The sequence below is a fragment of the Varroa destructor genome, unplaced genomic scaffold (assembly GCF_002443255.2).
Source record: "Varroa destructor unplaced genomic scaffold, Vdes_3.0 BEIS01000007.1, whole genome shotgun sequence".
NCBI classification, from domain to species: domain Eukaryota; kingdom Metazoa; phylum Arthropoda; class Arachnida; order Mesostigmata; family Varroidae; genus Varroa; species Varroa destructor.
The window spans coordinates 30266479-30289956 of NW_019211460.1; the positions used below are offsets into that span (position 1 = coordinate 30266479).

General features: G+C 39.9%; 3 protein-coding genes across 18 annotated transcripts in view; 1 reads left to right on the forward strand and 2 right to left on the reverse strand.

Annotated features, from left to right (window-relative positions):
- The window catches only part of LOC111254905 (uncharacterized), a 43935-nt gene extending 42578 nt beyond the window's left edge, over positions 1–1357 (forward strand). For all 9 annotated transcript variants that reach the window (XM_086974753.1, XM_086974751.1, XM_086974754.1 and 6 more), the window contains one exon: positions 1–1357. In XM_086974753.1, coding sequence (XP_086830879.1) covers positions 1–127 — 127 coding nt within the window. In that variant the 3' untranslated portion in view covers positions 128–1357.
- Positions 1101–4873, reverse strand: LOC111254904 (17-beta-hydroxysteroid dehydrogenase type 6-like). Its single transcript, XM_022816270.2, has 9 exons — positions 4679–4873; positions 4241–4315; positions 3530–3598; positions 3248–3332; positions 2752–2863; positions 2354–2424; positions 1977–2109; positions 1451–1601; positions 1101–1304 (listed from the first exon to the last, which is right to left on the reverse strand). Exons 1-9 carry the CDS (start codon positions 4871–4873, stop codon positions 1101–1103), a joined length of 1095 nt encoding a protein of 364 aa, XP_022672005.1.
- LOC111254909 (serine/threonine-protein kinase VRK1-like) overlaps positions 4739–23478 on the reverse strand; it is a 23425-nt gene continuing 4685 nt past the window's right edge. For 6 of the 8 annotated variants that reach the window (XM_022816276.2, XM_086974746.1, XM_022816278.2 and 3 more), the window contains exons 3-9: positions 23178–23321; positions 22847–22977; positions 22255–22581; positions 21914–22053; positions 21131–21233; positions 20791–20931; positions 17879–20555 (exon numbers count right to left, since the gene is read on the reverse strand). In XM_022816276.2, coding sequence (XP_022672011.1) covers positions 19344–20555; positions 20791–20931; positions 21131–21233; positions 21914–22053; positions 22255–22581; positions 22847–22977; positions 23178–23321 — 2198 coding nt within the window. In that variant the 3' untranslated portion in view covers positions 17879–19343. Of the gene's footprint in view, positions 4874–14980; positions 15286–15538; positions 15665–15867; positions 15970–17878; positions 20556–20790; positions 20932–21130; positions 21234–21913; positions 22054–22254; positions 22582–22846; positions 22978–23177; positions 23322–23478 lie in introns of those variants that run through there. The other 2 variants (XM_022816281.2, XM_086974747.1) reach the window with 2 other exon arrangements.

Consider the following 23478-nt stretch of genomic DNA (forward strand, 5'->3'; position numbering starts at 1 on the left):
ACAAGGCTGTTTGAATTCGGTTAACGAATACTTGACCTGGGACAATTGGGAGATTGTTGCAGTATTATGCGGAACAACTCTGGTTATCGCCGGAAGTGTGTTTATTTCATGTAAATATGTACGCTAATAGAGAAAATAACGGTTTGCGTTTTCTATGTATCCTACTAAAATTGAGCTGAATAATAAAGGTAACGGTCATGGTTATCTTACAACCTAATAAAAATCGCATTTTTTTCTTAATTTAATACAAGCTGTAAGCAATCACCGATAAAAAAACATGTACCTAAATCTGATTCAAGTTAAGTTGACAATGAGCCCATAGTGATTTACCTTATAACGTAAAAATCTATATAGTGAACTTTGTTACCACCAATCGAAAATGAATTAACAATAATAAAGCATTTAAGCTAGTTTTTCTTTTAATGTTACCAGTCAACGTATTTGAGTCGTGCGTTGTGACCGACCGGCATTGCGTCTGCCCAATGTACTTTTCTCACGTTTTTTTCTGAAATTTCAGCGTTTTACAATGACTTATTCTTAGCCGAAAATGTAAGCGAAGCGATGATCGACCCAAATACGTTTTAATCTGTAATTTATTAAAATAAAGTATGACACAACATAGTATGTCGAAGCTCTAACTTCACCGCCCGGTACAATTATTCGTTTGCTTAGGCAAAGCATCTTTCACCGAATAAAACTGATATGAAATACGGTCTACCCATGAATATATCTAACATCCACACGAGTTCTTTTACCCTATTACTTTGTTCAGTAGATCTGTATCACACTCAATAATATTCAGTTTCTTGGGACCAAGTATCACACATGGTTGAGTTCCAACAGTAGAAAGCTACCCAGTTCGTACCTCGTACGCTCAACATACTTAGCATAAATGAGATTGCACTGCGCTTGGCAACGAAAATACCTGAGACGTTTACAAACATATGAATATATGCTCAATTGTTCAACTTCTTGAGTTGGTAAGGTCCCGTTTAATAACTGAGTTTTGCCTGATAGAGTATTAATGAATGAGGTACATTGCTCAGCAAGGCACCCCCTATATTAGTTAGCTACAAAGTGGCTCTCTCCTCTGAAGCCGCTTAACCTTGCTTTTTAGAATTTCTACGAAAAGCAACGAATTCATTTGGTTGTGCAATGTGATTGATTATTTCATCCTGCAGGGCCGGGGGTGCAATCAGGGCTAGGCGCCAGAAAAGACCCCGCACCCAACCGTCGGGGTGGTAAGCGTATTTCGGATGTTGGGCAGTTACAGCTTCCACAAAATCGTCGAGAACCTCGTCCACCTAACAGAGAATGCACACAGATTTGAAATAAAAGACAACTTCTGTTACGGTTCTTCAACAGTTTGTTATTTACACAAAAAAAAACCTATTCAAGCAGATCTCTGCTTCGCTTTTGGCAGCAATCGAATAAAGTGGTGCCTGCTTACCTGAGTTCGTCCCTCGTTAAGGTGGGCACTGAGGTATTCGGTCTCTTTCCTGAAATATGTTTCTCCATAGTCTTTCCTAATGGATTCGGGGGTTTGGTTCCAGGCTTTGCGCATCATCTCGATAAGAAGGGTATGATCCGTTAAATTCGTTCTGTGAAGTTTGGTAAAACAAAGACCAAACCATTTTGCTAGTTTTCGTTATCCCCGCAGTTTGGCAATGGATACATAGTCGGGAGATAATGTCTTCGCAGTGACAACATCTTTACTTACTCAAAAAGATAACGCTTGAAATGGTCTAAGTTAGAAGTCGGCCACAGACAGGCATACCTGGATTTTCCCCAAGAGCCACCCGACAGCCAACTAAGACAGCGCGAAATATCAGCGTTGGACGCCAAACTCCAGATGTTTAAGAGTAGGATTTACTCAGTGCTTAGAGAAGTCAGGCACAACTAAACAATAATTTCAAAAAAAATAATGCTGATGTTGGAATTCCAAGGAAATTTCCTCTCTTATAAGGCGAACTCACTTGTAGACGTTGGGTTCCATAGAAATGCACTTGACCCCAAACTTCTTCATCTCACGTCGGAGACCATCGACGAAGTAGCGGGCTGCCGCTTTCGACATGCAGTACGGCACAGCAGGGGGAATAGCGTAATGACCTGCAATGCGATATTATATCCAGCAAATTGCTTAAGTAACGCTGTTCGCTGTAGGAGAAAATGCTCACTTCTGCAACAAGGAACCCATGAGGCAATAATGAATTATTTTCACATCGTACAGAACAGCGGGTCATGGAAAACCTCAAAGTCAGAACTCGACAATACAAGAAACGTTTCTTTACTTTGTGAGCATTGGTTTCAAAGAATCGTCGATATATTATTTGAGCCATTAACAGGACTGTACCCCACAGAGAAGTCGTGCAGATAACTCGACCCTTACTGCGTCGTAACAAAGGCAAAAACGGGCGAATAGACCTGCAAAGTAGAAACATGAAAGCAAGCCATTCATCAATGAGGTGATCGAAAACGTAGTAAAATAACTTTGAACTTTACTCACTTGAGAAATAATTGACTTTCGCCAACTGAAACGTTTGCTAATCGCTTCGCCAATTTTTGCAAAAAATCTGCAAATTTTGGCATTCGGATTACTAGTTTTTATGAAAAAGCCTAGATGCTGATAGTTTGTGTAATAAAAACTACAATAGAGATTAATATTAGAGCGAATATTGATCGAATATTTGTTTGTCAACCACGTACTCAAATTTAAAGCAATGTTTAGAAAATAGCTGCAATAGAACGCACCTGACAAGTCCAATAACGTTGATGTCAAAAGTTCTTGTCAGCCAGTCAAGATTTCCCCATTCTAGTTCGCCCGCGTAGCACACGCCTGCATTACCAACCACCGCCCATAGTTCTGTAGAAGTACGTGCATTAGCTTTACGTAGAGTGTAACAATAACAAGTAAATGATGAAAAGCGTAGAGTGTAAGACAACATTTATTTATCTTGTTTGAACGGCCATATATCGCTAAGCTTCATTATGTATCTTTTTTTAGAACGCAGTCTAACGCATAGTTGGCGGGAGGCTGAATTTTGGATAAGCAGTTTGACGCAAAACAGTCGATTATTCGAACTATTAATAATAACGCACTCCGTTTGTGTCATCTTGCGTAGTAGACTAGGCATTATATAATACGAATATTAAATAAGTAACATGGCCTGCTTCTAGGTGGGGATACAAGATGCGGCTTTAAGCAACTTAAATTTCCTTTTTATCAAAATGATAATCATGTACTTACTTCTGTTCTTCAATGACTTCGTAATCGTCTCAAATGCGGCATCAACAGACTCGTCTTTCGTTACATCTAACGGAAGAATCGTTACCTGAACAAGGTAGTGTATGGAACAAGTGTGTGAGCATTAACAAGCTATTTTAAAATGGCATATTTAGTGACTAAAATGGAAATACTCATTATCTAATGGAAACATAATATTTTAACCACTCTGTTTCATCAACGAAAGTGAACTGCCACACTTTCGCTACGAAGGAAGGTTAAAAGATACGTATTTGCAAATCTCACCTCATTTGACGTCTCGGACTTCAGCTTGGCGGCGCCCTCGCCATCTGGATATAGGCATCCGGCAAACACCTGAAAGATTCCATTAAGGATAAAAATAATAAGACGCTGAAATTCCAATAACAATACGTTTCCTTTAAATTATGCAATGGTTGACCAATAAACATCAACATTCTTAAGCAGACACATAATTTCCACCCCGGTTCTTATGATAAAACGTCAGTGCCTGGTGTTCAATGGTGTACATTTGAGCATTTTTTAATAGACACTACTTCCTTGGAACTTTCTGCGCGGAAATGACAAACATTGTAGCATTGATGTAGCATGCCTCACATAATAATGAAATAGTACTCTTCGTTTATATACTTCGTACAAATAGCGTCGCTGTCAATATTAACGGGAAGACGGTGAAATCATTAATATTAACCGTTGAAAGCAATAAAATCACCGATGGCGAAACTAAAACACTATCTTTTAATGATTTCAACACACTAATTCTGAACACTCACCAATAAGGCTATTATAGCATGATTTACTGCTCTTAGACATTCGTCACTACCCCAAGACTATCCGAGCGCACAAAAGGCAAACATCAAAAGTTAACAAAGATAAAAAAATAAACACAAGGAGTAGTCAACGGTATTTTAAAAAATCTACCTTCTATAATTGACAGTATGCCCTTGCTAATGGAAACGGGGTATGCCTCTTACTCACGCGATAGCCAAGTTTATCAAGACGCTTCACAAGACCGTAGCCAAATCCGGAATCGCATCCGGTAATGAAGATCGCCTGAAACGTGATGACAAAAACACATCCAAACGCGAAAGACGCAAAGATATTCAAACACGTCCTATACGCGGAAAAATAGTCAAGACGACAAAAAGCACAAACATTTAGGAGACAATATTCTGTTTTCGTAAAACTTCGGAAGATACCACCGGTCATCATCTGAACTTCCATCTTCCCTGTTGTGTTGTTCACTTTGTGTAGTAACATAGCAGGGAAGCACGGCAGGGTAGACCACCCTAAATCTCACTGATACCTTGACAACTCGGCAAATATTTTTCCAGCTTACACTGCTCACACGGCTAGGCGCGGTGCTTTATAATGAAGACATACCTAAAGATTGCTTAGTTTTTTTAAAAGGTTTACCTTATCGATGGAGCTAACTGGTGTTTTCCCCGTTTGACGATTGTATTCCGTTGTGATTCTGCGAGCGACCATGGAAAGCAGACATATAGCTCCAGCAAGCTGTACGGAAATCCATGCATAAGGCAAAAATAGGACAGCCACACATAGGCCTCCAAAAATTGACGCATACAGCTTGACTTGATTTTCCACAGCCATCTGGGGGATGGTACCGAGGCACGCCCGATGCGAGGGTAATATAGTATTAATATATCAAAACATTTAAGGTATATAACTTCGTTACACTTTTTCTTGTAAATTTAAACTTGGAAGAACTGTTTCAGTAAATTTATTGTTTTCACCTTACCATGGCATGAGTTGCGCGCTATGAGCTTTAACAACTGTTCTTCGCTTAAGCAGTATCGTGAGTACTATTTCTTATACTGTGTGATCAATCGTGGATCGTTATTTGTTTTAAAAATATAAACTGCAGATATTGTTAATGTAATCCCATGTTAAACTAACTAAAATTTAACGTTTCCTAAAATGACGTTCCGTCTTAGAGCTACTTCGGTGAGGATTTAAACGTTCATAGGAACATGTTCGTCAAGGCAAACCGAAAGAAAGAAGTCTAGGAAAAAAAAAAGACATTCCTGAAGATATTTAGCTTTGGTTACTGGCGTGACGTCATGGGCAATTTTAATTTTCTTCCTCTGCTTTTCTGTGTCTAAATGTACGTTGGAGCTAGACAGAGAAAAAATAAGCCAAAAAGTTTTCCTGAAACTTTCTTTGAAGGTTATTTTTTTTTTCAAGAACAACACATTTTCACAAAGTTCTCCGGAACGGTATGTCATGCTCTTCTTGAAACTAGATGATTCGAAGAACTCGCTCACACAACGATCACAATATGGAATAAAAGGTAAACAAAAAGCTACTTTACAAAAAACAGTAAGAACTTTGTGATATTATCTATATTTCTGTAATAATATATTCTAATTCTGGATGTAAACTATCGAAATGACTGGTGATCGACAATTAATGCGTTTTGCCTATATCATCAATAAGATTTAGGCAAATGTAATTTGTAAATTTGACTTAAAAGTCAGATCTTAAATCGAGGCGTTTGGATTTGACTGTGCTACCTGCTTCAAGAAAGCGTGCCGTCCCCTCGAATTAGATATTTTACGATGAACAAGATGCCGGGAACATCGGTAAAATTTCGCGTGATAACTAGACTCAGTCTCTAGACAACAAATTTGCTCGACGTGGTCAAAATATAGAATACATTATTAATATGAATCGTAGATATCGATCTGTTTTTTGAAGCTCAAAGCTGCGTATTAATGATTTAGGACTGTGTGGCGTGAATGATATTAATTAATTAAAATAACTGCAATCTTGTTTCCCTTCATTTCTTACTTCATTTACAAACAATAAATTGACAATTGGCAATGACGAAGCCCTATTGTATTCCAATTTGTGACACGTTTCCGTTACTTTATTAACGAACCATGGTTCACGTTGACAAAAATCATTATACCGTATCAACGCTAAAATTTGCCTCTGTCGATTAGGAAAACGGTGAAGCTCCACTATGGATCACCAAGATTTAGTGCCGTAAGAACAAGTTCGTAATATATGTTTTCTTCTAATAACAATATATTCCAACAAAAGCTAATCTGATCAACTCGATAGAGAGTCTCGTAAGTTGCTCATTTTAGTTAAGCATTCTATGAATAATTCTGTGAGCCACATTGGACACTAAAAGGCCGTTGTTTTACCATACGGCCTGCTCATTCCTTAGAAATAGCCTTACGTTCTCGGTAAATCACACTACCTTCTTAGCGGTATTGTCAAATCAGAGAAAAACGAGCATCTAACAAGCCGGTTTTACTATGTTAGACAGTTACTGTCGGACTACTATAACAGATTCACGTGCAATCTAGCTATTATTTAATGCCTTGCTAAGCAGCATGTTTCCATTCACGCATTCACGTATGAACGAGAACATTGTAGGGGGACATCAGTTGAATTATGGACCAAGCGTCTGGCAGTAGTCCCCGTACAAAGAGACAACTTGGACCTGCCAGCCGCTCACTGTTAGCCTCTATTGTGTTGTTGTCGTTATCGCTCGCAAGCTGTTCATCGCATAAACTACAAACAAATGCTACCCGATAGAAAACAAGCTTCAGTTAATCCACTCATTGGCTAGCTAGCTCTCCTACCTTGCTTGAATATTTCGGCGTGGATGACGAGAAGTTAACACAATATTCGGCGTACTAAGCGCCTGCTCAAATCGCAGTGTATTCCGTAGCTGCCGCTGCTTCTCTTAGTTGTCAAATGGCGGTAAACGATAGCCACGTCTTCTTCGGCAAAAGTCTTCAGGGTTGTTCCTTTCTTTAAGCGTTAGGAATACGGATAAACCATGGCCATCACGTCACACATATAGTTGCGAATAGTGTCAGTATGCAATGGATGTCGAGATAATAGAATCAACGGGACTGAGGCATACGCATGCACACACAGAAAGCTAGCTCGCTGTTTCCTGGAGCGAAATTGCGGCACTGTTTCAATACCAGCATCAGTACTAGCAGCACTGGGGCTGTCGCCGTGGCAAAAGCGGCGTGAGCAATAGCTCCTTAATCGTAGTGATTCGTTACTACCTTTCGGCTTCGATAGCAATGCAGGTCAGCCAATGGACGGACGATCCAACGAGCACGATCGATGCAGAAGCGGTCTAATCAAGGAACGAGGCAATTCAGAACCAACAGGCAAAACTAAACAGCACCAGCGACAACAACACTAGAGAATTACGGAGAAATAACCTACGGCGAAGCTGCTCTTTTCACAGATCTTCACGTTTACGTCGGCCATAACTGGCGCAGATCCCGTAGTTGCCTCGTTTGCGAAAAATAATACCACTGTGGCAGCAACCAACCCAGTCCGCTGCGAGGGACACCAGGAGAATTTCTTGATGGGCCTACGCGTCGACGCGGAAAGGGCGTGCAGTCCGACAATGACGCTAGGTTTTCAGTCAGTTCTGCTGAAGCGGCTAGACGTTAGCCAGACCCGCCCGGACGGTACAAACTACGCCGTAGCTAAAGCGATGTAGGAATACGGAGCCAGAATGGCAGTCGGATAAAGACTGGATCGCGAGGCTTCTAATGCGCCTTCCGTTGGTTAAGCCATTTTAGTTATTCTAGAATCAATACTATGTAACCTACGCATGTATATATACATTTTAATGATGTTCCGACGAAACGGTGCTCTGGATCCATGGCGAGAGGAGCGTTGCTAACGATGCCCTTTGCCGTGGTGCAGTAATGATTGAGTGATTTGTTTTAGCAACAAACGCGGGTATGGGACTAGTTGTAGCAACCGTGTCTGCACTTATTGTTGTTACTGCACTAATAAAAATGCTTGTCCTAGGAATATCATAAAATAGCGGCCGGCGTTGAAGACTTTTTAGTTAAAGATTCAGCGCCGTGGTGGTTGTAAATGATGGCGACCGAACGATGACGAATGGCGAGTAAGGCAAGTTGTAAATTGCAGCGGACAACGCAGGACAAAATCAACTGGATGCCGTCAGATGTAACCAAATGACCACCTTGGATAGTATTCATCGATGGTAGCTTCAGATAAAGCGCTTCGGATGTCAACGACAGTATTAGTAGCAACGCCAACGCACGTAATGGCAATAACGAAAAAAAAAAGCATCAAATATAATTACGAGCGAGTTAGATATCGAAATAGCGAGTCAACAATTTGTTTACAAGCAACGCAAATGCAAAAACTCACCGGTACGCTAACGCAGTAATCAGCTGATTGGGCCTTTGCCAGATGCGTAAAGTATGTTCACGTAACACCATAAATGCTAGCGTGTATTACGTAATTAGTAATACGGTTCCAATACTTTCAGGCTTTACCTCTTTTTGTTTGCATATTGCTATATCGGTACCGTACGCTTATCCACGTCACCGTATACTAGGTACTATTATGTATATAGTATGTACACGTAATAGGCTGAGCCAGAGAAATTGTTTATATCAGTATTGCTTTCGCAACAGTTTTGAATCACTGAATACATAAGTTTACTGACGAAGGTCGCTATTAATTTGATTTTTTATACAGTAGGCTGACTTTGGACAGTGAGGTATTAAAAAATAAAGGCTTTTATTCTAAAATATAAGTGTTTCCCCTAGTAACGTGAATAAATGTACTTAGATCTAATAGAATAAACTTGAAATAAGCTTACACGAAAAATCTACTCGCTGTTCGAGTCCACCTTATTCTACAGTAATACCTGTCTAGGTACCATCGCATCTTCCTGTGATAGCGCAGTGAGTAGGGTGTTCGTCTGCCTAAACTTAAGGACACGTGAAGTGATCTGGGTTCGAATCTGGGCGTAGACATAGTTCGCTTCGTGCTGGGAGCCAGCTGTGTAATATCTATGGTTATACGTAAAATGTAAAAAAAAAAATGCGAAAACATCACCACTGCCACCACTAGGTTAGCCATGATCACAATAGCCTAGCATGGATGAAATCGTATGAACTTTTATTTCGAGCCTTCTTATGAACGATAATTTTAACATCGAATAACAAATGTGTTAATAATATGTTCGAATAATCAAACCAGGAGAATGCTTTTTAACCGCTCTTTCGCGTTTAATATTTTTTCTTATAGAAAGGGCGTTTTCTTCGCTTTTTAACTTTTTAGAAAAAGTGAAAGTCTATCTACTCTAATGGCATAAGGGTGTGAATAAACCTATTTTTTTCCAGAACAGCGTTTATGCTGTAAATGTCCCACATAATCTATTTTGGTTTAATCCACGTATAACATTAAACTTAGATGTTTTCAGAGTTTTACGTTTTTTAGGTGAGTGTTAAAAAACAATGACAACCAATTTCGGCCAAAATAAGATACACAACACTCCTCAGCAAAATCACTCTATCGATTGCTCAATGCGTATTTAAGTTTTAATTAAAAAAAATAATTTATTCGTAAGTGATCTGCTATTTAGTGAGATGACGTTGCAATTAATAAATAATTAACATTCAGAATGTTATTTTATATCAACAAAATTGAGACAACAAGCAAGTTGATAACGGACGACTACAAGATGCAAAAGAAAACAGCAGGCTCATCATGCATTATGTTTGAGCAATCTATTCTTAATATATATGAAAGCAATAAAGATCACAAGAAAATTGGAAATAACCATGACATCATTTTCTATAGACACTCACTCTCCTTGACACTTTATTAATTACTGGCCTGACAATCTAATTTTCGTCCTTATGTATGTACACCATATATACATTAAATACCAATTGTTCGTCCAGGTGGGAACATGTGGGTTCGATTTATGTACAAGATTAGTTTAACCTAACACCACAACCCACGTACATTTTTGCGTTTTACATGACCTGTGCCTACATGCCTGTGTCTGTAATATTCTCTGTGCCCTTTGAGAATGGGATGTTTTCCCCATGAATAGTATTAATATTTCTATTTATTTATATATCTATGCAATAAGATTTGTTATATCTGTTTCCTTAACGTCCACAAATGCGTCCGGGCCTGTCGAGTGGTTACATATAAAAACACCGTTGCTATTGTTTTAGTTGTTGCTTCGTCTTTCAACTTTTACTGTTGTTTTTTTTTTGTTTTCCTTCCTCGTCCGAATTACAAGTATAATAACGGGAATACTAATCGGATTGCGAATTGATGATTCCGGTTGCCACCCGGCAGCATCACTGGCAAATCGGTTTTGTTTTATCATAATGCCGTTACTTTTATGAATTACTGTAGAATTCATGTTGTGTTTGTTATGTTTTTTCTTGTTGCTTTGTCTCTATCTAGTTTATCCATGAAGCGGTCTATAGGTGTGCGTACAAGGGAGGACATGGAATATAGGGGTCTAGTATTCTTATCAGAGCTCACTTCAGGTATCCCGATTACGGGGACACCTTCCTGTTTGCTCAAAGGTTCAGTTATTTACTCAATCAGCCACTCAATCGGTTATTAATCCATATTCATATTTCTTTACACAGCTCCCCTCAATATATTCCACATCATTATTAGCATCTTCACCATTTTGATCACCAGAATTATCATCGTTTTCTATATATTGTGATGTATTATCGAGCCCGTAGATAATTGCTTCGGGTGAACGCAAGAAAACTTGTCTCTATGCGATTAAGCCAGGCTCCTTTACCCAGAACGATGTGAAAGACCGATGTGAGTGTCTTTTGCAACGCATATCGATTGCTGAACTGGTCTTTGCTGTGTTCAAAAATTTCCGATGCAGGTCGACGACCACACGGTCGAACAAAGCCAATCGCGTCAAATTTCGGTTAGCTTCTCTTTTTTAAATAAAGAAAAGCTTTTTCTCCAATTCTACCAGCTTCAGTTCCGGTGACCCTTCGTAAGTCGTAACCATCGAACCACTTCCTCTTCTATACATTGTCCATATCTAACATCAGTACAACTGTTGCAAAACCCAACAGCAATATCCCTGAAACGCTATTAATTTACTGAACCGGATGCTCGGTTCAGCCTGTCAATTTCTAGCTCAGAATAAAGTATTGCCGACGACCCGTCATCAACCAGTGGTTTAAGGCGGTTGTAAATGCGGTCTTGTTCCGCGGTGGAGGTATCGGCATCAAGTCATGTGTCTGAAACATCGGATCTACAACGGCTTCCCTAATCTAGAACAATTCGTTATTTTAGCTGGACCGTACTTCGACCGAGTCGGTAGGCGCTAACTCTTCATACCAGCAAAATGTCCAAACTAACGGGATTGCAGCATTCTCGGAAACGAACAATCCATAAGGACAGGCTCAACTGTACATTAAGCAGACGTTATCGCACGTCACGACATGTTGGGTAGGACCTTAAGTTACGCAGTGTGGCCTTCTTAGTAGCCATATCCAAGCAGATTCGCAAAAAAATCTACTCTCGCCCACTGGTACCCGAGTCAAACGGCATCACATCAATTTCAAGCAGCGGACCGCCTAGGTTCTGCCTCGAAGCTGTACAAAAGAAATCTCGTAAGGCGAAACGTTTGGCGTGTTCAGGGCTAAACGTATAGACCCACGAACAAATACGTATTCTGGATTGACTTTCCTATTCATCGTTTGCCACGGACAATAAACTCTACTACATAGAAGCCTGCGACTTGCACTGGCGAACCATAACGGCTTCCCAATGCCTTCTAGCACTTCTGACCAATACTCGCTGACTTGCGCATATTGCGCAATATATTTTCGTTGCACAGCGATCGCTCTTCAGGTAGACTGTTGTCACTGTTTCTTATTTTCAATCTGCCTTTCCAAGCAAGTGAACAACCGTCGCCCTTCAGTCCAACAATTTTTGATGGGCGGTGACCGATCGGGCCCTAAATTTTACCCTAATAAAGCATATTCACGTTACACGATATTATTGATTCATTTTTTAAGCTTTATCTTTAATAATTAATAAGCATAAATGCCTACGCTTATGTCGAATCTGTTTCAATGAACAATTCTGCATTAATATTTTTCAAGAGGAATATAATCGACAAATATAATGGCAAATATTAGCTAATGCAGCCTTATTTACAATTTAACCGTATATATATAGTCTATTATATTGTACTCTACTTTCATGCGCCCAATGTCGTGCTAAAGAAATCGTAATTATTACAGACATCCTTCGTGAAATCTTGCTCATTGTTATGACAGAATTATGGTCTGAACGTATTTGATGCTTCGCTAACAAGTCATATTGCGACTGTGGCAAGCGGATTACTTGACTGTGTGCGCTTGAAATGAGCCAAGTGGCTCCAGGTAATGTTTTTTGTGATGCCAGATCATACGGTATTGTCGTAGGAACCTTTCGCACGATGTTCTAAAAGATGGCAATCGTAATGATTACCCATATCGATTATAGACTTATAGATTATGGACGATTATATTGTTGAGTCCATACTATTGTTATACATTTGAAAGTAGCTATGATCATAGCAATTCTTGGTGCGGGCATAAATATTCATGTGTTCATATTGTATAGATTAATGCGCATACGAATTATAACATATGTACAACATAACCGGCCCACTTTATTAGCCGCGGCGCCATCTGGTGCGGCATTACGTAATAATTTTTAGCTACACCGCCATCTAACGATCATTTTAACTATGAATCTTTCAATCAAAAAGACATTGTATTATATCAACGCTGATCAGCAAGACATCTTTAGAAAGAATTCCCATTTCGAAGTAGCTTTACACAGATCACTAAACCAGTAATATTATGTCGCTTCAAGCCGAGTTTTCTAACTTTTTCATTGCATGCGAGTCTATTGACCATCGATGGAGGTTGCAATCCGATGAAAATTGGAAAATTTGTGTACTCATTAGAGTTCCAAATGTCTTCGGAGGTGTTCTTCAGATATTCCTATCTAAAATTGTTGTTATCGATCGCTGCAATGCACACTCACGAGAAAAAACTGTCAGATAATTGTTGACCCTCAATATTTCGTTTGATCCACCTCCTTCTGAAACGATCATTCCCAGATACTTGCTAATTTCGATAATAGGTGCTGGAAAGTGCCTCAAAGTCGAAAAAGTTTAATCTGACAACGGCACTACACTGAGTAGTGGTTCACATATTTTTGCAAATATGTGCATGCATCGCTGCACTGCTACAAAAAGAATAGATTTAAAGATGTCGCAGACATCAACCCCCCTCCCTTTCCTGGGGCTAGCAAATATCAAGGGCCATTAGTATTATTTTCGTATATCGGTTATTCTTTTACTCGCACTTACACTGTTTAATGTGACTTTGAATTGATCGAATTGGTTGGTACTTGTTTCGTCGCCAAAGCCAGCCTTTTCAGTGGGACCAGACAACTGAGCTGAGTGGAACTCAACGTCGTTAAAACAATTTTCTCATTTGTACTCATTTAACAATCAATTTAAAGCTTACCCACACGTAGTGATATTGGGTAAAAGAAAGTACACAACTGGCCTATTAGGCATTTCAGGATATCGACATTGATTAGGGATCGATTCACCATCGCACCAAAATGGTAACAGATAAGGATAGTAAGTTCATGAATATTCGCCTCAACGAATCAACTTCGTTCAGTTATCTGGATATCAGGTGTGAAATATAAATGTAACTGACAAAAGAACGCTTCTGCAGTTCGATAATAGACTCATTTGATTCCGGAATTATTTCGTCTTTGTGCCACCACGCAGTGTGGCTAATACAAAAAACCTACAATATTTCCATGCATCATAACCCACATAGAGCCAATAGTTATGTCAGCCAGAAAGGGACATAATTATGGGAAGAAAGACAGCTTAACAATAATTATTTTTAAAAAGAGACTCATACTGCTATCCAGTGCATCTGAGGCATTTGGATACCCGATGTGGATTACCGAAAAATTATGCCCAAGCTTCGCTTCAACATTTGCAAAGGCAGCTTTTTTCAAAGCTGCAAAAATACAGTTTACTGCAAGTGCTTTAAGCAAACTGAGACTCGTTATTTTTGTCGATTATTGGCAGGTCCGCGCTTTATCATTCAGATCTCAATGAGCTATAATGCAAAGGATTTTTCTATTTTTTAGGTTCATTATTAGTCGAAATTTGCTGACTTAAACGCTCGTTTCCAATTTGGTTACTATTTATCGTAAAAAAGTCGCCTAGAAGACTAAGTGTTTTATGACGCCAGATACTCTTGAACCGCTTCCAAGTAACACTACGGCTCTTAATATCTTTGTTTGTCTGTCTTCTATGATCGCATCCACCATTTTACCATGTAAGTTCACACCTTTATAGCAAGCGATCCACGCAATACAAATCACTCGAAAAATAATAAATAATGGTAATAATAATTATAATGAGATAATTTAAATAGGCTATGCACACAGTTAAATTTACCATCTCAGACCGTGAAATCAGTCTTGAGAAAAAGTCGTGTAATTGCGTGATTCGACTCAGGGGCTGCAGTGATCACTTAACCACTCCTTTCTAACATACTTAAAAGTAACACTGGATGATTGTACGTACAATTGAAGTGCTACCACACCTACAGATTGATTGCGTCGCTAAAGTCATTTGTCTTGTCAGTTCGATTATAGCTGAAGCCGAATAGGACTTTTGCTTTTTTCTGATAATTCACTCCGAGTTCAATTTGTCTAAAATGCGTACGATTCATTAGTTCTTCCATACTTAGTTCCTACAATCCGTTTTTTTGTATGCCTATTTGTGTCATTTATGTTTGGTCATCATATCAGTAAATAGAAATCCCTAAATTCAAAGGCCTCACTCACAATGCCACACGGACTCGCGCGTGTTTCAAACGTGATAGATGCGTTAGCCATACCACACAGCCACGTCATTGGGATCACGCTTCCTAATTGCATGAAGTGGTGTCCGCAAAACAGCTTTGGTGTAAGGGCTTCGTAGAGACTTCCCGTTCTGATTGGAAATTGTCACCGTCTTGACACCGAGTCTCGTGGAAGACCATAGGCTACAATGGGTCGACAGGGGTATTGGAAATCGCCGACCCGCTACGCAATTTCAGGACTGTAACTGCGACTTCTCCGCATTACGTTATCGGCCTTATAGAGATCACCTAAAGGAAGAGCAGAAGTAACTTCATGTTAAGCGGTGTAAGGGTATATGAAGTGTGGAACCGTGAACGCTTACAAGCAAAAGTAAACGTAGCTATTCAAATTCTCTATTGATTCTAAATCTGCATGCATGTATCAATTAGATTAGGCTAGAGTGAACACTTTGAGCAAACACGACGTAACTAATGTTACAAATTTGCCGGGTTCTATTGAGAACCAAAAATTCTTGGGCATTATAAAAACGATTATTTATACCTGCATCGAGAATTCTGTCCTTAAATGAAAGCGGCATCACGGGAGGACCAGAATTCACTAAGGAATGAAGTTTGATTTTGAGCTTGTCCATTAACAACTGCATTGCCGGCGTCGGGTTCTCCAAACCTATAATATTGTTCAATTATATTTTCATACCATTCGTCAAGGATCAAGCGCGAAAACCCTTTTTAAAGTTTAATTTAACATTAGCTTTATCAAAATCTTTATAATCAATAACTATACACATTGTCAACAACAGTGTAACGATTGTAGCTACAAAACGAACAAAAGATAAAAATTTCCTATTGTTAAAAAAGACGGTCACTTACCGGACGGCTTGTGGTCGAAGCAGTTGAACATGGGGAAGGGATTAGAATTGTGACAGCCGTTCGCCATAGGACTCGCGACCGAACTTATGCTGCGCGTCGAGCCTTATAAGTCGAAAGGTCGATGAGATCAAATAGCAAAGAATGTTCGATGACGATGGAAGAAGCAGGTGATGACGAGGCAGCGAAAACATATACAGAAGTTTCAGATAAGAATAAACAAGATTTCTTACTTAGAATTCGTCCCTGGATTATATATCAGTTCGCTTCAATCAATGATTGTGTATTGAAAATGTTGCAAATATAATGCTGACTATTAGTGGCTTCGACGACCCGATAAACATTGCATGCATATATTTCAACACGATCTATATATGCGGATCAATAATATTTAGACACCATGAGCACTGAGAATAAAAAATTACAAACATTTCTATACAAATTGTAATTGTTAACACCTCGTCTTCTGCAACTATTAGCTAAGTGACCTCCTCCCCCTAAACTCATCGACGTAACACTTTTCTGTTTCTCCCATGAATAGGAACCTTATGTGCTTAACGTCCGGTATAAAAGCCATTAGGTGCTATTTCAGACGAGGTGTGCCTACGCCCGGACTTATCTGCGGAGTAGCGAACAGACCTTACATAAAAATTAAATGAAATTCGTTTTGTGGTGTGAAATGGGCTTTATTGTTACACTATGTTCAATTAAGGGATAAGGAGAAATAATTTTTTCAAAGAACAATAACTTTAAAAAAGGAGTTTTACCTGCTGTACACACTAATATATGCTGCTACTGCAGTTAAGAGGACGTACTAGTCAGGTATTTTAATGCAATAAGAACCCATCATAAAGTTATAATAATCCAATCCAGCCCGAATTGATTTAATTCTATTGTTGTTATTATTATTGGATAAGCCGAATAGGCCTCCGGCTGTAACACTTGGAAGGTTACTGGCGCAAACCCCGCCAAGTACATATATACTAATGTAGGTTTGATTAAATAAAATAATTATATCCAGAATTCGTTGGCTAAATATATTACATTTGGGTAACTTTTCTGCAGACGAACATGAACGTTGTCGCCAACTCAAGTGAAATGGTCTAGCATTTCTGCAGATCAATGATATGTTTTTCCTTTTCGGTCTACTACAAATCCAAACCATTCGTATTTAGGCCACTGTTTTTATGTTCTAGTTTTAGTCTAGAAAGAATTTCCATCACACCAAGAGGCATCGTAAGGAAGAAAAGCTTCGTGCCTGAACACCTTATCGTTTAGATCAAGCACGCACCTTTTATGTAAGCCATTGCGATAGCATTCGGTGTATGTCCGACGTCAAGGTACCGGCGAAAGCAGCGCTAACATTTATTCAATCTACCAGTCTGAATGAGTGACAGGTGCGTTCAGTAGCACTGTAGGGGATTTTTAGGGTTTTTGGGTCAGGTCGAGTACCATACAGTGCTCAGATTATTGGCGAGTAAACAGCAGGTAAGGTTTCCAGGCTTAAAGTGCAATTAGGTTCAATCTGATGTGGTCTTACATTGCATTCGCAGCTTATAGAGGTGCATATTGCATTCGCAACCTACGTTGTTTGTCTGTGCGTATGCGCAAAAATCAAATATATAATTGAAGGCTCATCTGCTATGATCTGATGTGGCTGAATTGTCAACAGAGTTTTTCAAAGAAGTGCCCGTGCAAAAATCCCTGTTGTCTTAAACGCAAACCCGCTAAAAGTCGAGGTGGCGGCGAGAATGGTACTTTTGACCAGAGCACAACATTGCGAAGATCGATTTAAGCTTGGTCCAACGGTGTCATGCAACTGAGGCAATATGTGGAAAAAAGCATTTGAAAAACGATCTCTAGAGGGAATGAACTGTGACTATAGTTGCGTTGCTAAGGCAAACAAGCTACGCACAACAACTTTATGGATACGAGAAAAAGAGAAGAGCAGAGCGGCGGACAGATTAACAGAATAGTTTGCGAACAAAGAAGCTGAAAGGAAAACAACTGAATGTCAAATTATAATGAAATTATTTATTCAAACTTATATACAAAGAACCAATCTTATTAACTATATATTTTGTACACATATATGTAAAGAACTGAAAATTATTATATACGTACAGTTCAGTTAACAAGGACGATGAGCATAAGCCCATTCGCAATGAAGACCTTCCATTCGACTTACTGTGTTTTCTTCAACCTGCTTTTATACTAAGCTAGTTAAACCTATTCTACCCGAACTTAAGAAACCGGCGTATACACAGCTCGTTTAGAAGACTACATAAAGAATTACGATTCACTGCACTTTAACGACGATTAACAAACTATGTTACCGTAAGTCAAAACGTCCTTTAGCGTTTGTCTGCCGAGACATGCTCGACCTCAGTTCATTAGCCTCGACTTCAGTTCATTAGCCTCGACGTTTGTTCAACTTAGCTGAATAATATTCGGTTTAGTTTTATCTGTTCGACGGTTTATGCCGTTATGCTTCCTACATTTTTACAATTCCACTGAAATTGCAGATAAATCTGCTGGTACTGGCTAATTATTATAAACGCTTCTGTAGATAGACACATCGCAATGGATACCGTTGTACACCAGTGTTTAATAGAATACTATATTGTACTAACCGCCAACAAGCGACTGGAATTCTATCGAAGCGTCTTGTTCTACTCACTGTCAACAGGTTGATCTTAATGGTTATAGTTCATTATTGATGTAAATCATAAGCAACTGTGACAATCCACACACCTTCTGTATCTAGAGCGATGAGTCTCACTTATCGAGAAAAATACGATTACAGTCGACAGAGAGCACACATCTAAAACCAGAAAACTTGCGCATTTGACATAACGTCGTCATTTGGTGGTCTGCCGGATCCTACTCATCGCTCTCCGAAACCGTTTATCGAACTTATTATAGTTAAAATCAGGTAGTCTTGAACTAAATCTAAGAAGCCGTAGGTGCTGCAAGCAAATGCACTCCACATCACTAGCAATAGCGGTAGCATAGAATTTCCCTGATCAGTATTGTTCTGTACGGCATTGTGACCCTCACTCATCACAGGTATTCTTTCTAGACGCAAAATAAGTTCTCGTTTCAAATATGACTGTCTTAACTTTTCTTCATCGAAACAACCTTATGGGGGAAACTCTCGCTTCTATTGAACTACTCCGTATTAAAAAATGCAGGAGCAGTATAGTTAGATAATCGCGTAGAAACGATTACCTGCAACTTGACAGAGATCACAGCAAGCGCAATACAACAAATCGTAATATTTTGTGCCCCTAAAATAAAAGGATTCAGTGAATCACATTTGAGTGAGCAAGGACCGTTACAACAACTGGAAAACATAACTGCTAGCGTATATTATAACTTCGAAACGAAAACAAAGCCGGCGTTAATAGCCAAATCTAGGCCTTGCGTAATTCGCATCAACTTGGGTTCGCTCTCTTCACGCCTCCTTACTTGCTGTCTTATTTCGAATTGCTAACCTCGGTAAGGGGCAGCCTTCGATTTCTTAACGACATACCTGCCACATCAACGGAAATTTGTTGACCATTCCCGTTCTTAAATCGAACACACCTCAAGCTGCTTTTTTTTGTCACTCCTCGACTACACGAGCCAGACTCTTTGTGACCAGACTCTTTACAGAATTTCGACTGCATTGGGCCACTATTGTTTCGTTTTTGCTCATTTTTTGTACCCCCACTATTGTTTTTTAGTTGCGGCTGTTTGGCCTCTTTCGACGACCGCTCTGTGGCTGTTTTACCATTTACTGCAGTGTGACTGTGACCATGCCCATTCAAATAGTTGCTGTTTGCACCGGCTGTCTTATCGGCCCCTGAAGTTCTTATCGTGACCATCCCGCTTGCCTCAACTTGTTCCCTAAGGGTTCGACGCCTAGTCTGTCGCGTGACTGGCGGATTCGTCAAGTCTGTCGCCAATACCCGATTTTTCCCCTCTTGTTGTACGACGTTATTGTGAGAAACATTAGCCGCTACTAACGCCGTGTTCGCAGCCACCCGTGCATTTCTATTCTGTTTGAGTTTCTGATGCCTTTGGACTTTCCCCGTCCCCTGAAATTGCGCCGCTGTGCGCCGTGCCATCCTTCGCCTACTGCTAATATTACACCTTTTATCCGCAATAATCCCAGTACCCAGCCATGTGTCTTTTCCCACCAAATTGGTGTTTTTAGCCTTTTGCACGACAGCCTTGCCTCTAGCATCTTTAGTAATTCTTCCTAAGCGGGCGGCTGACACGACAGCGGCGGTATTTTCGACCCTAGCAGCGGTTTCGCCCATTTGGCGAAGTTCGTTTCTGGCCACGTTCATCAAGTGTTCCCTCTGGAGTTCGTACGCCCTTTGTGCTTCCCGCAGCTCAAACAAGTTGATGCGGCGAGCCTCCTTGGTGTCGTGGTCGATCATAAGCAGGGTAGGACCCTGCGGTACCTCTTGATCTTGCGAGGGTGGATAATGATGCCTACCAGTCCTGCGGCCGCTGCTTTGCCGCGAGTCGAAACAGCTCCGTTTCACAGATGAGGGCCTGTCGCTCAGCGAACTGTCATTGTCGTCATCATCCGACGTGCTCGCAACGGCTTCCGCGTGCGTTCCAGCAGCGGCGTTCGTGGTACGACGCCTTAAGCGAGTTGCCGCCACCGAACCACTTGATGAACCCGACAGTGATGCCTAAAAATGCGCGTGACCGTTAGACAAACGATGAGCATTAACAAAGTTATACAAATAACTAAATTTGATCATAGATACCTTCATATCTATATATTAGACACTGCCAGTGCTCTTACGTAGTATACCGATTTCAAATATACCGAAAAAAGACGGTCAAATGGCGTGACTCCCTAAATGACATGAAATAGGCGTATTACTGTTGTTTGTGGCGTCTTCATAGTAGAGGTATATTTACCTGACTCTCCTGTTCCACACGCATGCGTTTTTCCTTCTCAAGTCGAAAGCTTTTTCGGCATTTTCGTTTGCTTTGTATACGGACGATGCCCCCTTCAAACTGAAGCTGCATATCGTGTCGGAAGCCGCTTTTTAGGATTGCCTGAAGCACAAGCACTGTACTTTTGAGCAGATATCAACCTGGTTGGTACCTAAACCAAGTCCAGTGCGAAGTCTACTAATCCTGCGTCACATTTCTAATTTAAATAGGATGCGGTTGTTTACTTCCATACTTAATGATGAAAAAACTGTTGAGAATCGTAAAGCATTTTATAAGAATGGCACTTTACTCAGCTCCTCACCTGTTTAAACATTTCACGACAAAGCTCGTAATTAGGCTTCTCGTGAAAGTCGAGTCTGGCGACATAATTAGCAAACTCTAAAATGTAGGGAGGCGCACCTTTCCTGTAATTTTAACAAGCATCAGCAGCAATACGTCAAGGTAACTATCTGAATCGGTTCCTATAGCGACCGGTGAAAGTTGCTATCTTGGTTGGAAGGAACGTTGGATGATTAATCAGTTTTCACAATGACGCGGTTCACAATGTCAGAGCATTCTACGACCTAACCGATCGCGCGTATAAACGTACATACATATGACAAATTATCATTTGATGAACTGGGACGATTATGTTAGCAAACAAGAGCGTTGCATTCGAGGTTTAAAAAACATAATTCAACACCCGACCCACTCCAGCGAGATGACTGTACGTAATACTTGATTTAACATACAACCTTGTGTGGCAGGTTCATATAATCCTCGTAAATTTAGGAGGTTTTTAACTGAGATGGTGTTTTACACAAAATATAAAACGGTTCCACTAGTAAATCCTAGTTGAATCTCTTTGTCTTATTTTTTCAAAGTGAAAACGAATCTATAGAATACATTATACGAATCCCTGCATATCTAACGATGATATCAGCAGTTTTTCTAACAAAAAAGACCTGGACATAACTGGATTAATTACTTAATGTTTAAAGTGTGGTTGCACTGAATTCAGTGAAACAATTGCATAATGCACATAAAATACACGGAGAACATTTTTTAAGGGATACCTAACAGTATTAGAGGAAACGCAACAAACCTTCCAAAGCAAACCACCATTAGTTCTTGCGGATCCCGCATATAAATTTCCTTTTGGCTGGCAATTTCTTCCGCATCTTCGCGGTTCGATGACCATGGTAATTTTCCTGAGATCCAATAGATCAGATTGTACAATAACACCTAAAACCATCATTAAAGTTGTTCTTAATATTGCCCGTATCACTCTAAATTCTTCTTAGTTCTGGACTGCAAGACTAACAACAGCTATTTTGTAGACAGCATCTGTTTATAGACAACGAAACTTTAATCCACTACGTTTGTATAACGATTTATACGCTAATGCTGCATTCGCTTAGTTGCACGATGAAACATCTAGGCTACCTCGAGATCGCTGCGGCGAGAATGCGCGCCAAGGTGACCGTCTCGTGAGGTGAATTCAATCGTACCGTCGTGAGCCCGCCGAAGATCCTCTTTTAACTCTTTGTGAACTTCGTAACCCGACTCATAAACGAAATACCGACACGCGAGGCCAAAGTCGACGAGATAGATCTTGTTCGGATCGTCAAAACCAAGCAAAAGATTCTGCGCCTTAACGTCCTTGTGCACATAGCCGTGAAAGTGCACGTACTCGAGAATGTCCGTCACTCGAATAGCTACCGTCAGTGCCGTTTTCAACGGCATCCGTCCCTCGTTAACACCGAGGATTGTCTGTGATCAAAGGAACAATATTAACATGGTAATAAACCGTTTCATTGAGCATCCGTGTTCATTGCGAAGTGAATAATGATACTCGTTTAGTAAATAACAAGCCTACTTTTGCAATACAAAGTAAACGAACAATATAGAATATTACGCAGATGTATTGAGCCTTCTCTAGAGTCAGGAGTAAAAGCTAAGAAGAAGTAGAAGTAGTTGTTTCTCAAGGTAAGAGTAGTTTCTCATATAGCACAATACCTTCAATATAATAATTTACCTGTAGATCCGTTCCAAATCGGTCGATGACAATAAACCGATATCTCTGCCGGCGGAACACAAAGGAACCTGATCCATGAAGGCGTGGCATACCAACATAGTCGAGCCCTCTCTGCCGTTGCCACTCCTCCACTAAAATGAATTATCAAAATGAACAAGGAATGTAATGCTCAGTATTAAAGTTAGCCCCTGGGAATTAACGTGAAGAGTAGTCAACAATTCTATTAGTTTCCGTTTCGTTTAACTGAATATAAGGAATGTACGTGCAAAATATCCATTATTTAACTAGAAATAATTTATATACGTAACTTCATTATAAACTTCGAACTTACTTTTGTCTAATTTGGCACATCGATGGTAAAAATGCATCTCTGTGAACAGCGACCCATTATCGTGAGGTTCCACTTTAATGGCCATCCGTGTGTCCTCGGGGACACCCAGCCCGCGTTCCAATAAACCCGAATTCGCCTCGCACGCTAGAAAACAATACGAATATGTAGTTAGTGCGACAGGCCAGTTAATCACTATAACAAATTTATTACTTACATCCGCAAAAAGTTATGATATCAGATTCACAAACGGTTAGTGAACATTGCAATATGCATTACTAATTCGAGAAGTTTCTAAATTAAG

Coding starts and splice junctions, on each gene's coding strand:
- LOC111254904 (XM_022816270.2), bottom strand. CDS start 4,873: ATGGCTGTGGAAAATCAAGTCAAGCTGTATGCGTCAATTTTTGGAGGC. Junction 3,599..4,240: donor TTGATAAACTTGGCTATCGC/GTGAGTAAGAGG, acceptor GGAATCTTTCAG/GTGTTTGCCGGATGCCTATA. Junction 3,333..3,529: donor AGTCCGAGACGTCAAATGAG/GTGAGATTTGCA, acceptor TACCTTGTTCAG/GTAACGATTCTTCCGTTAGA.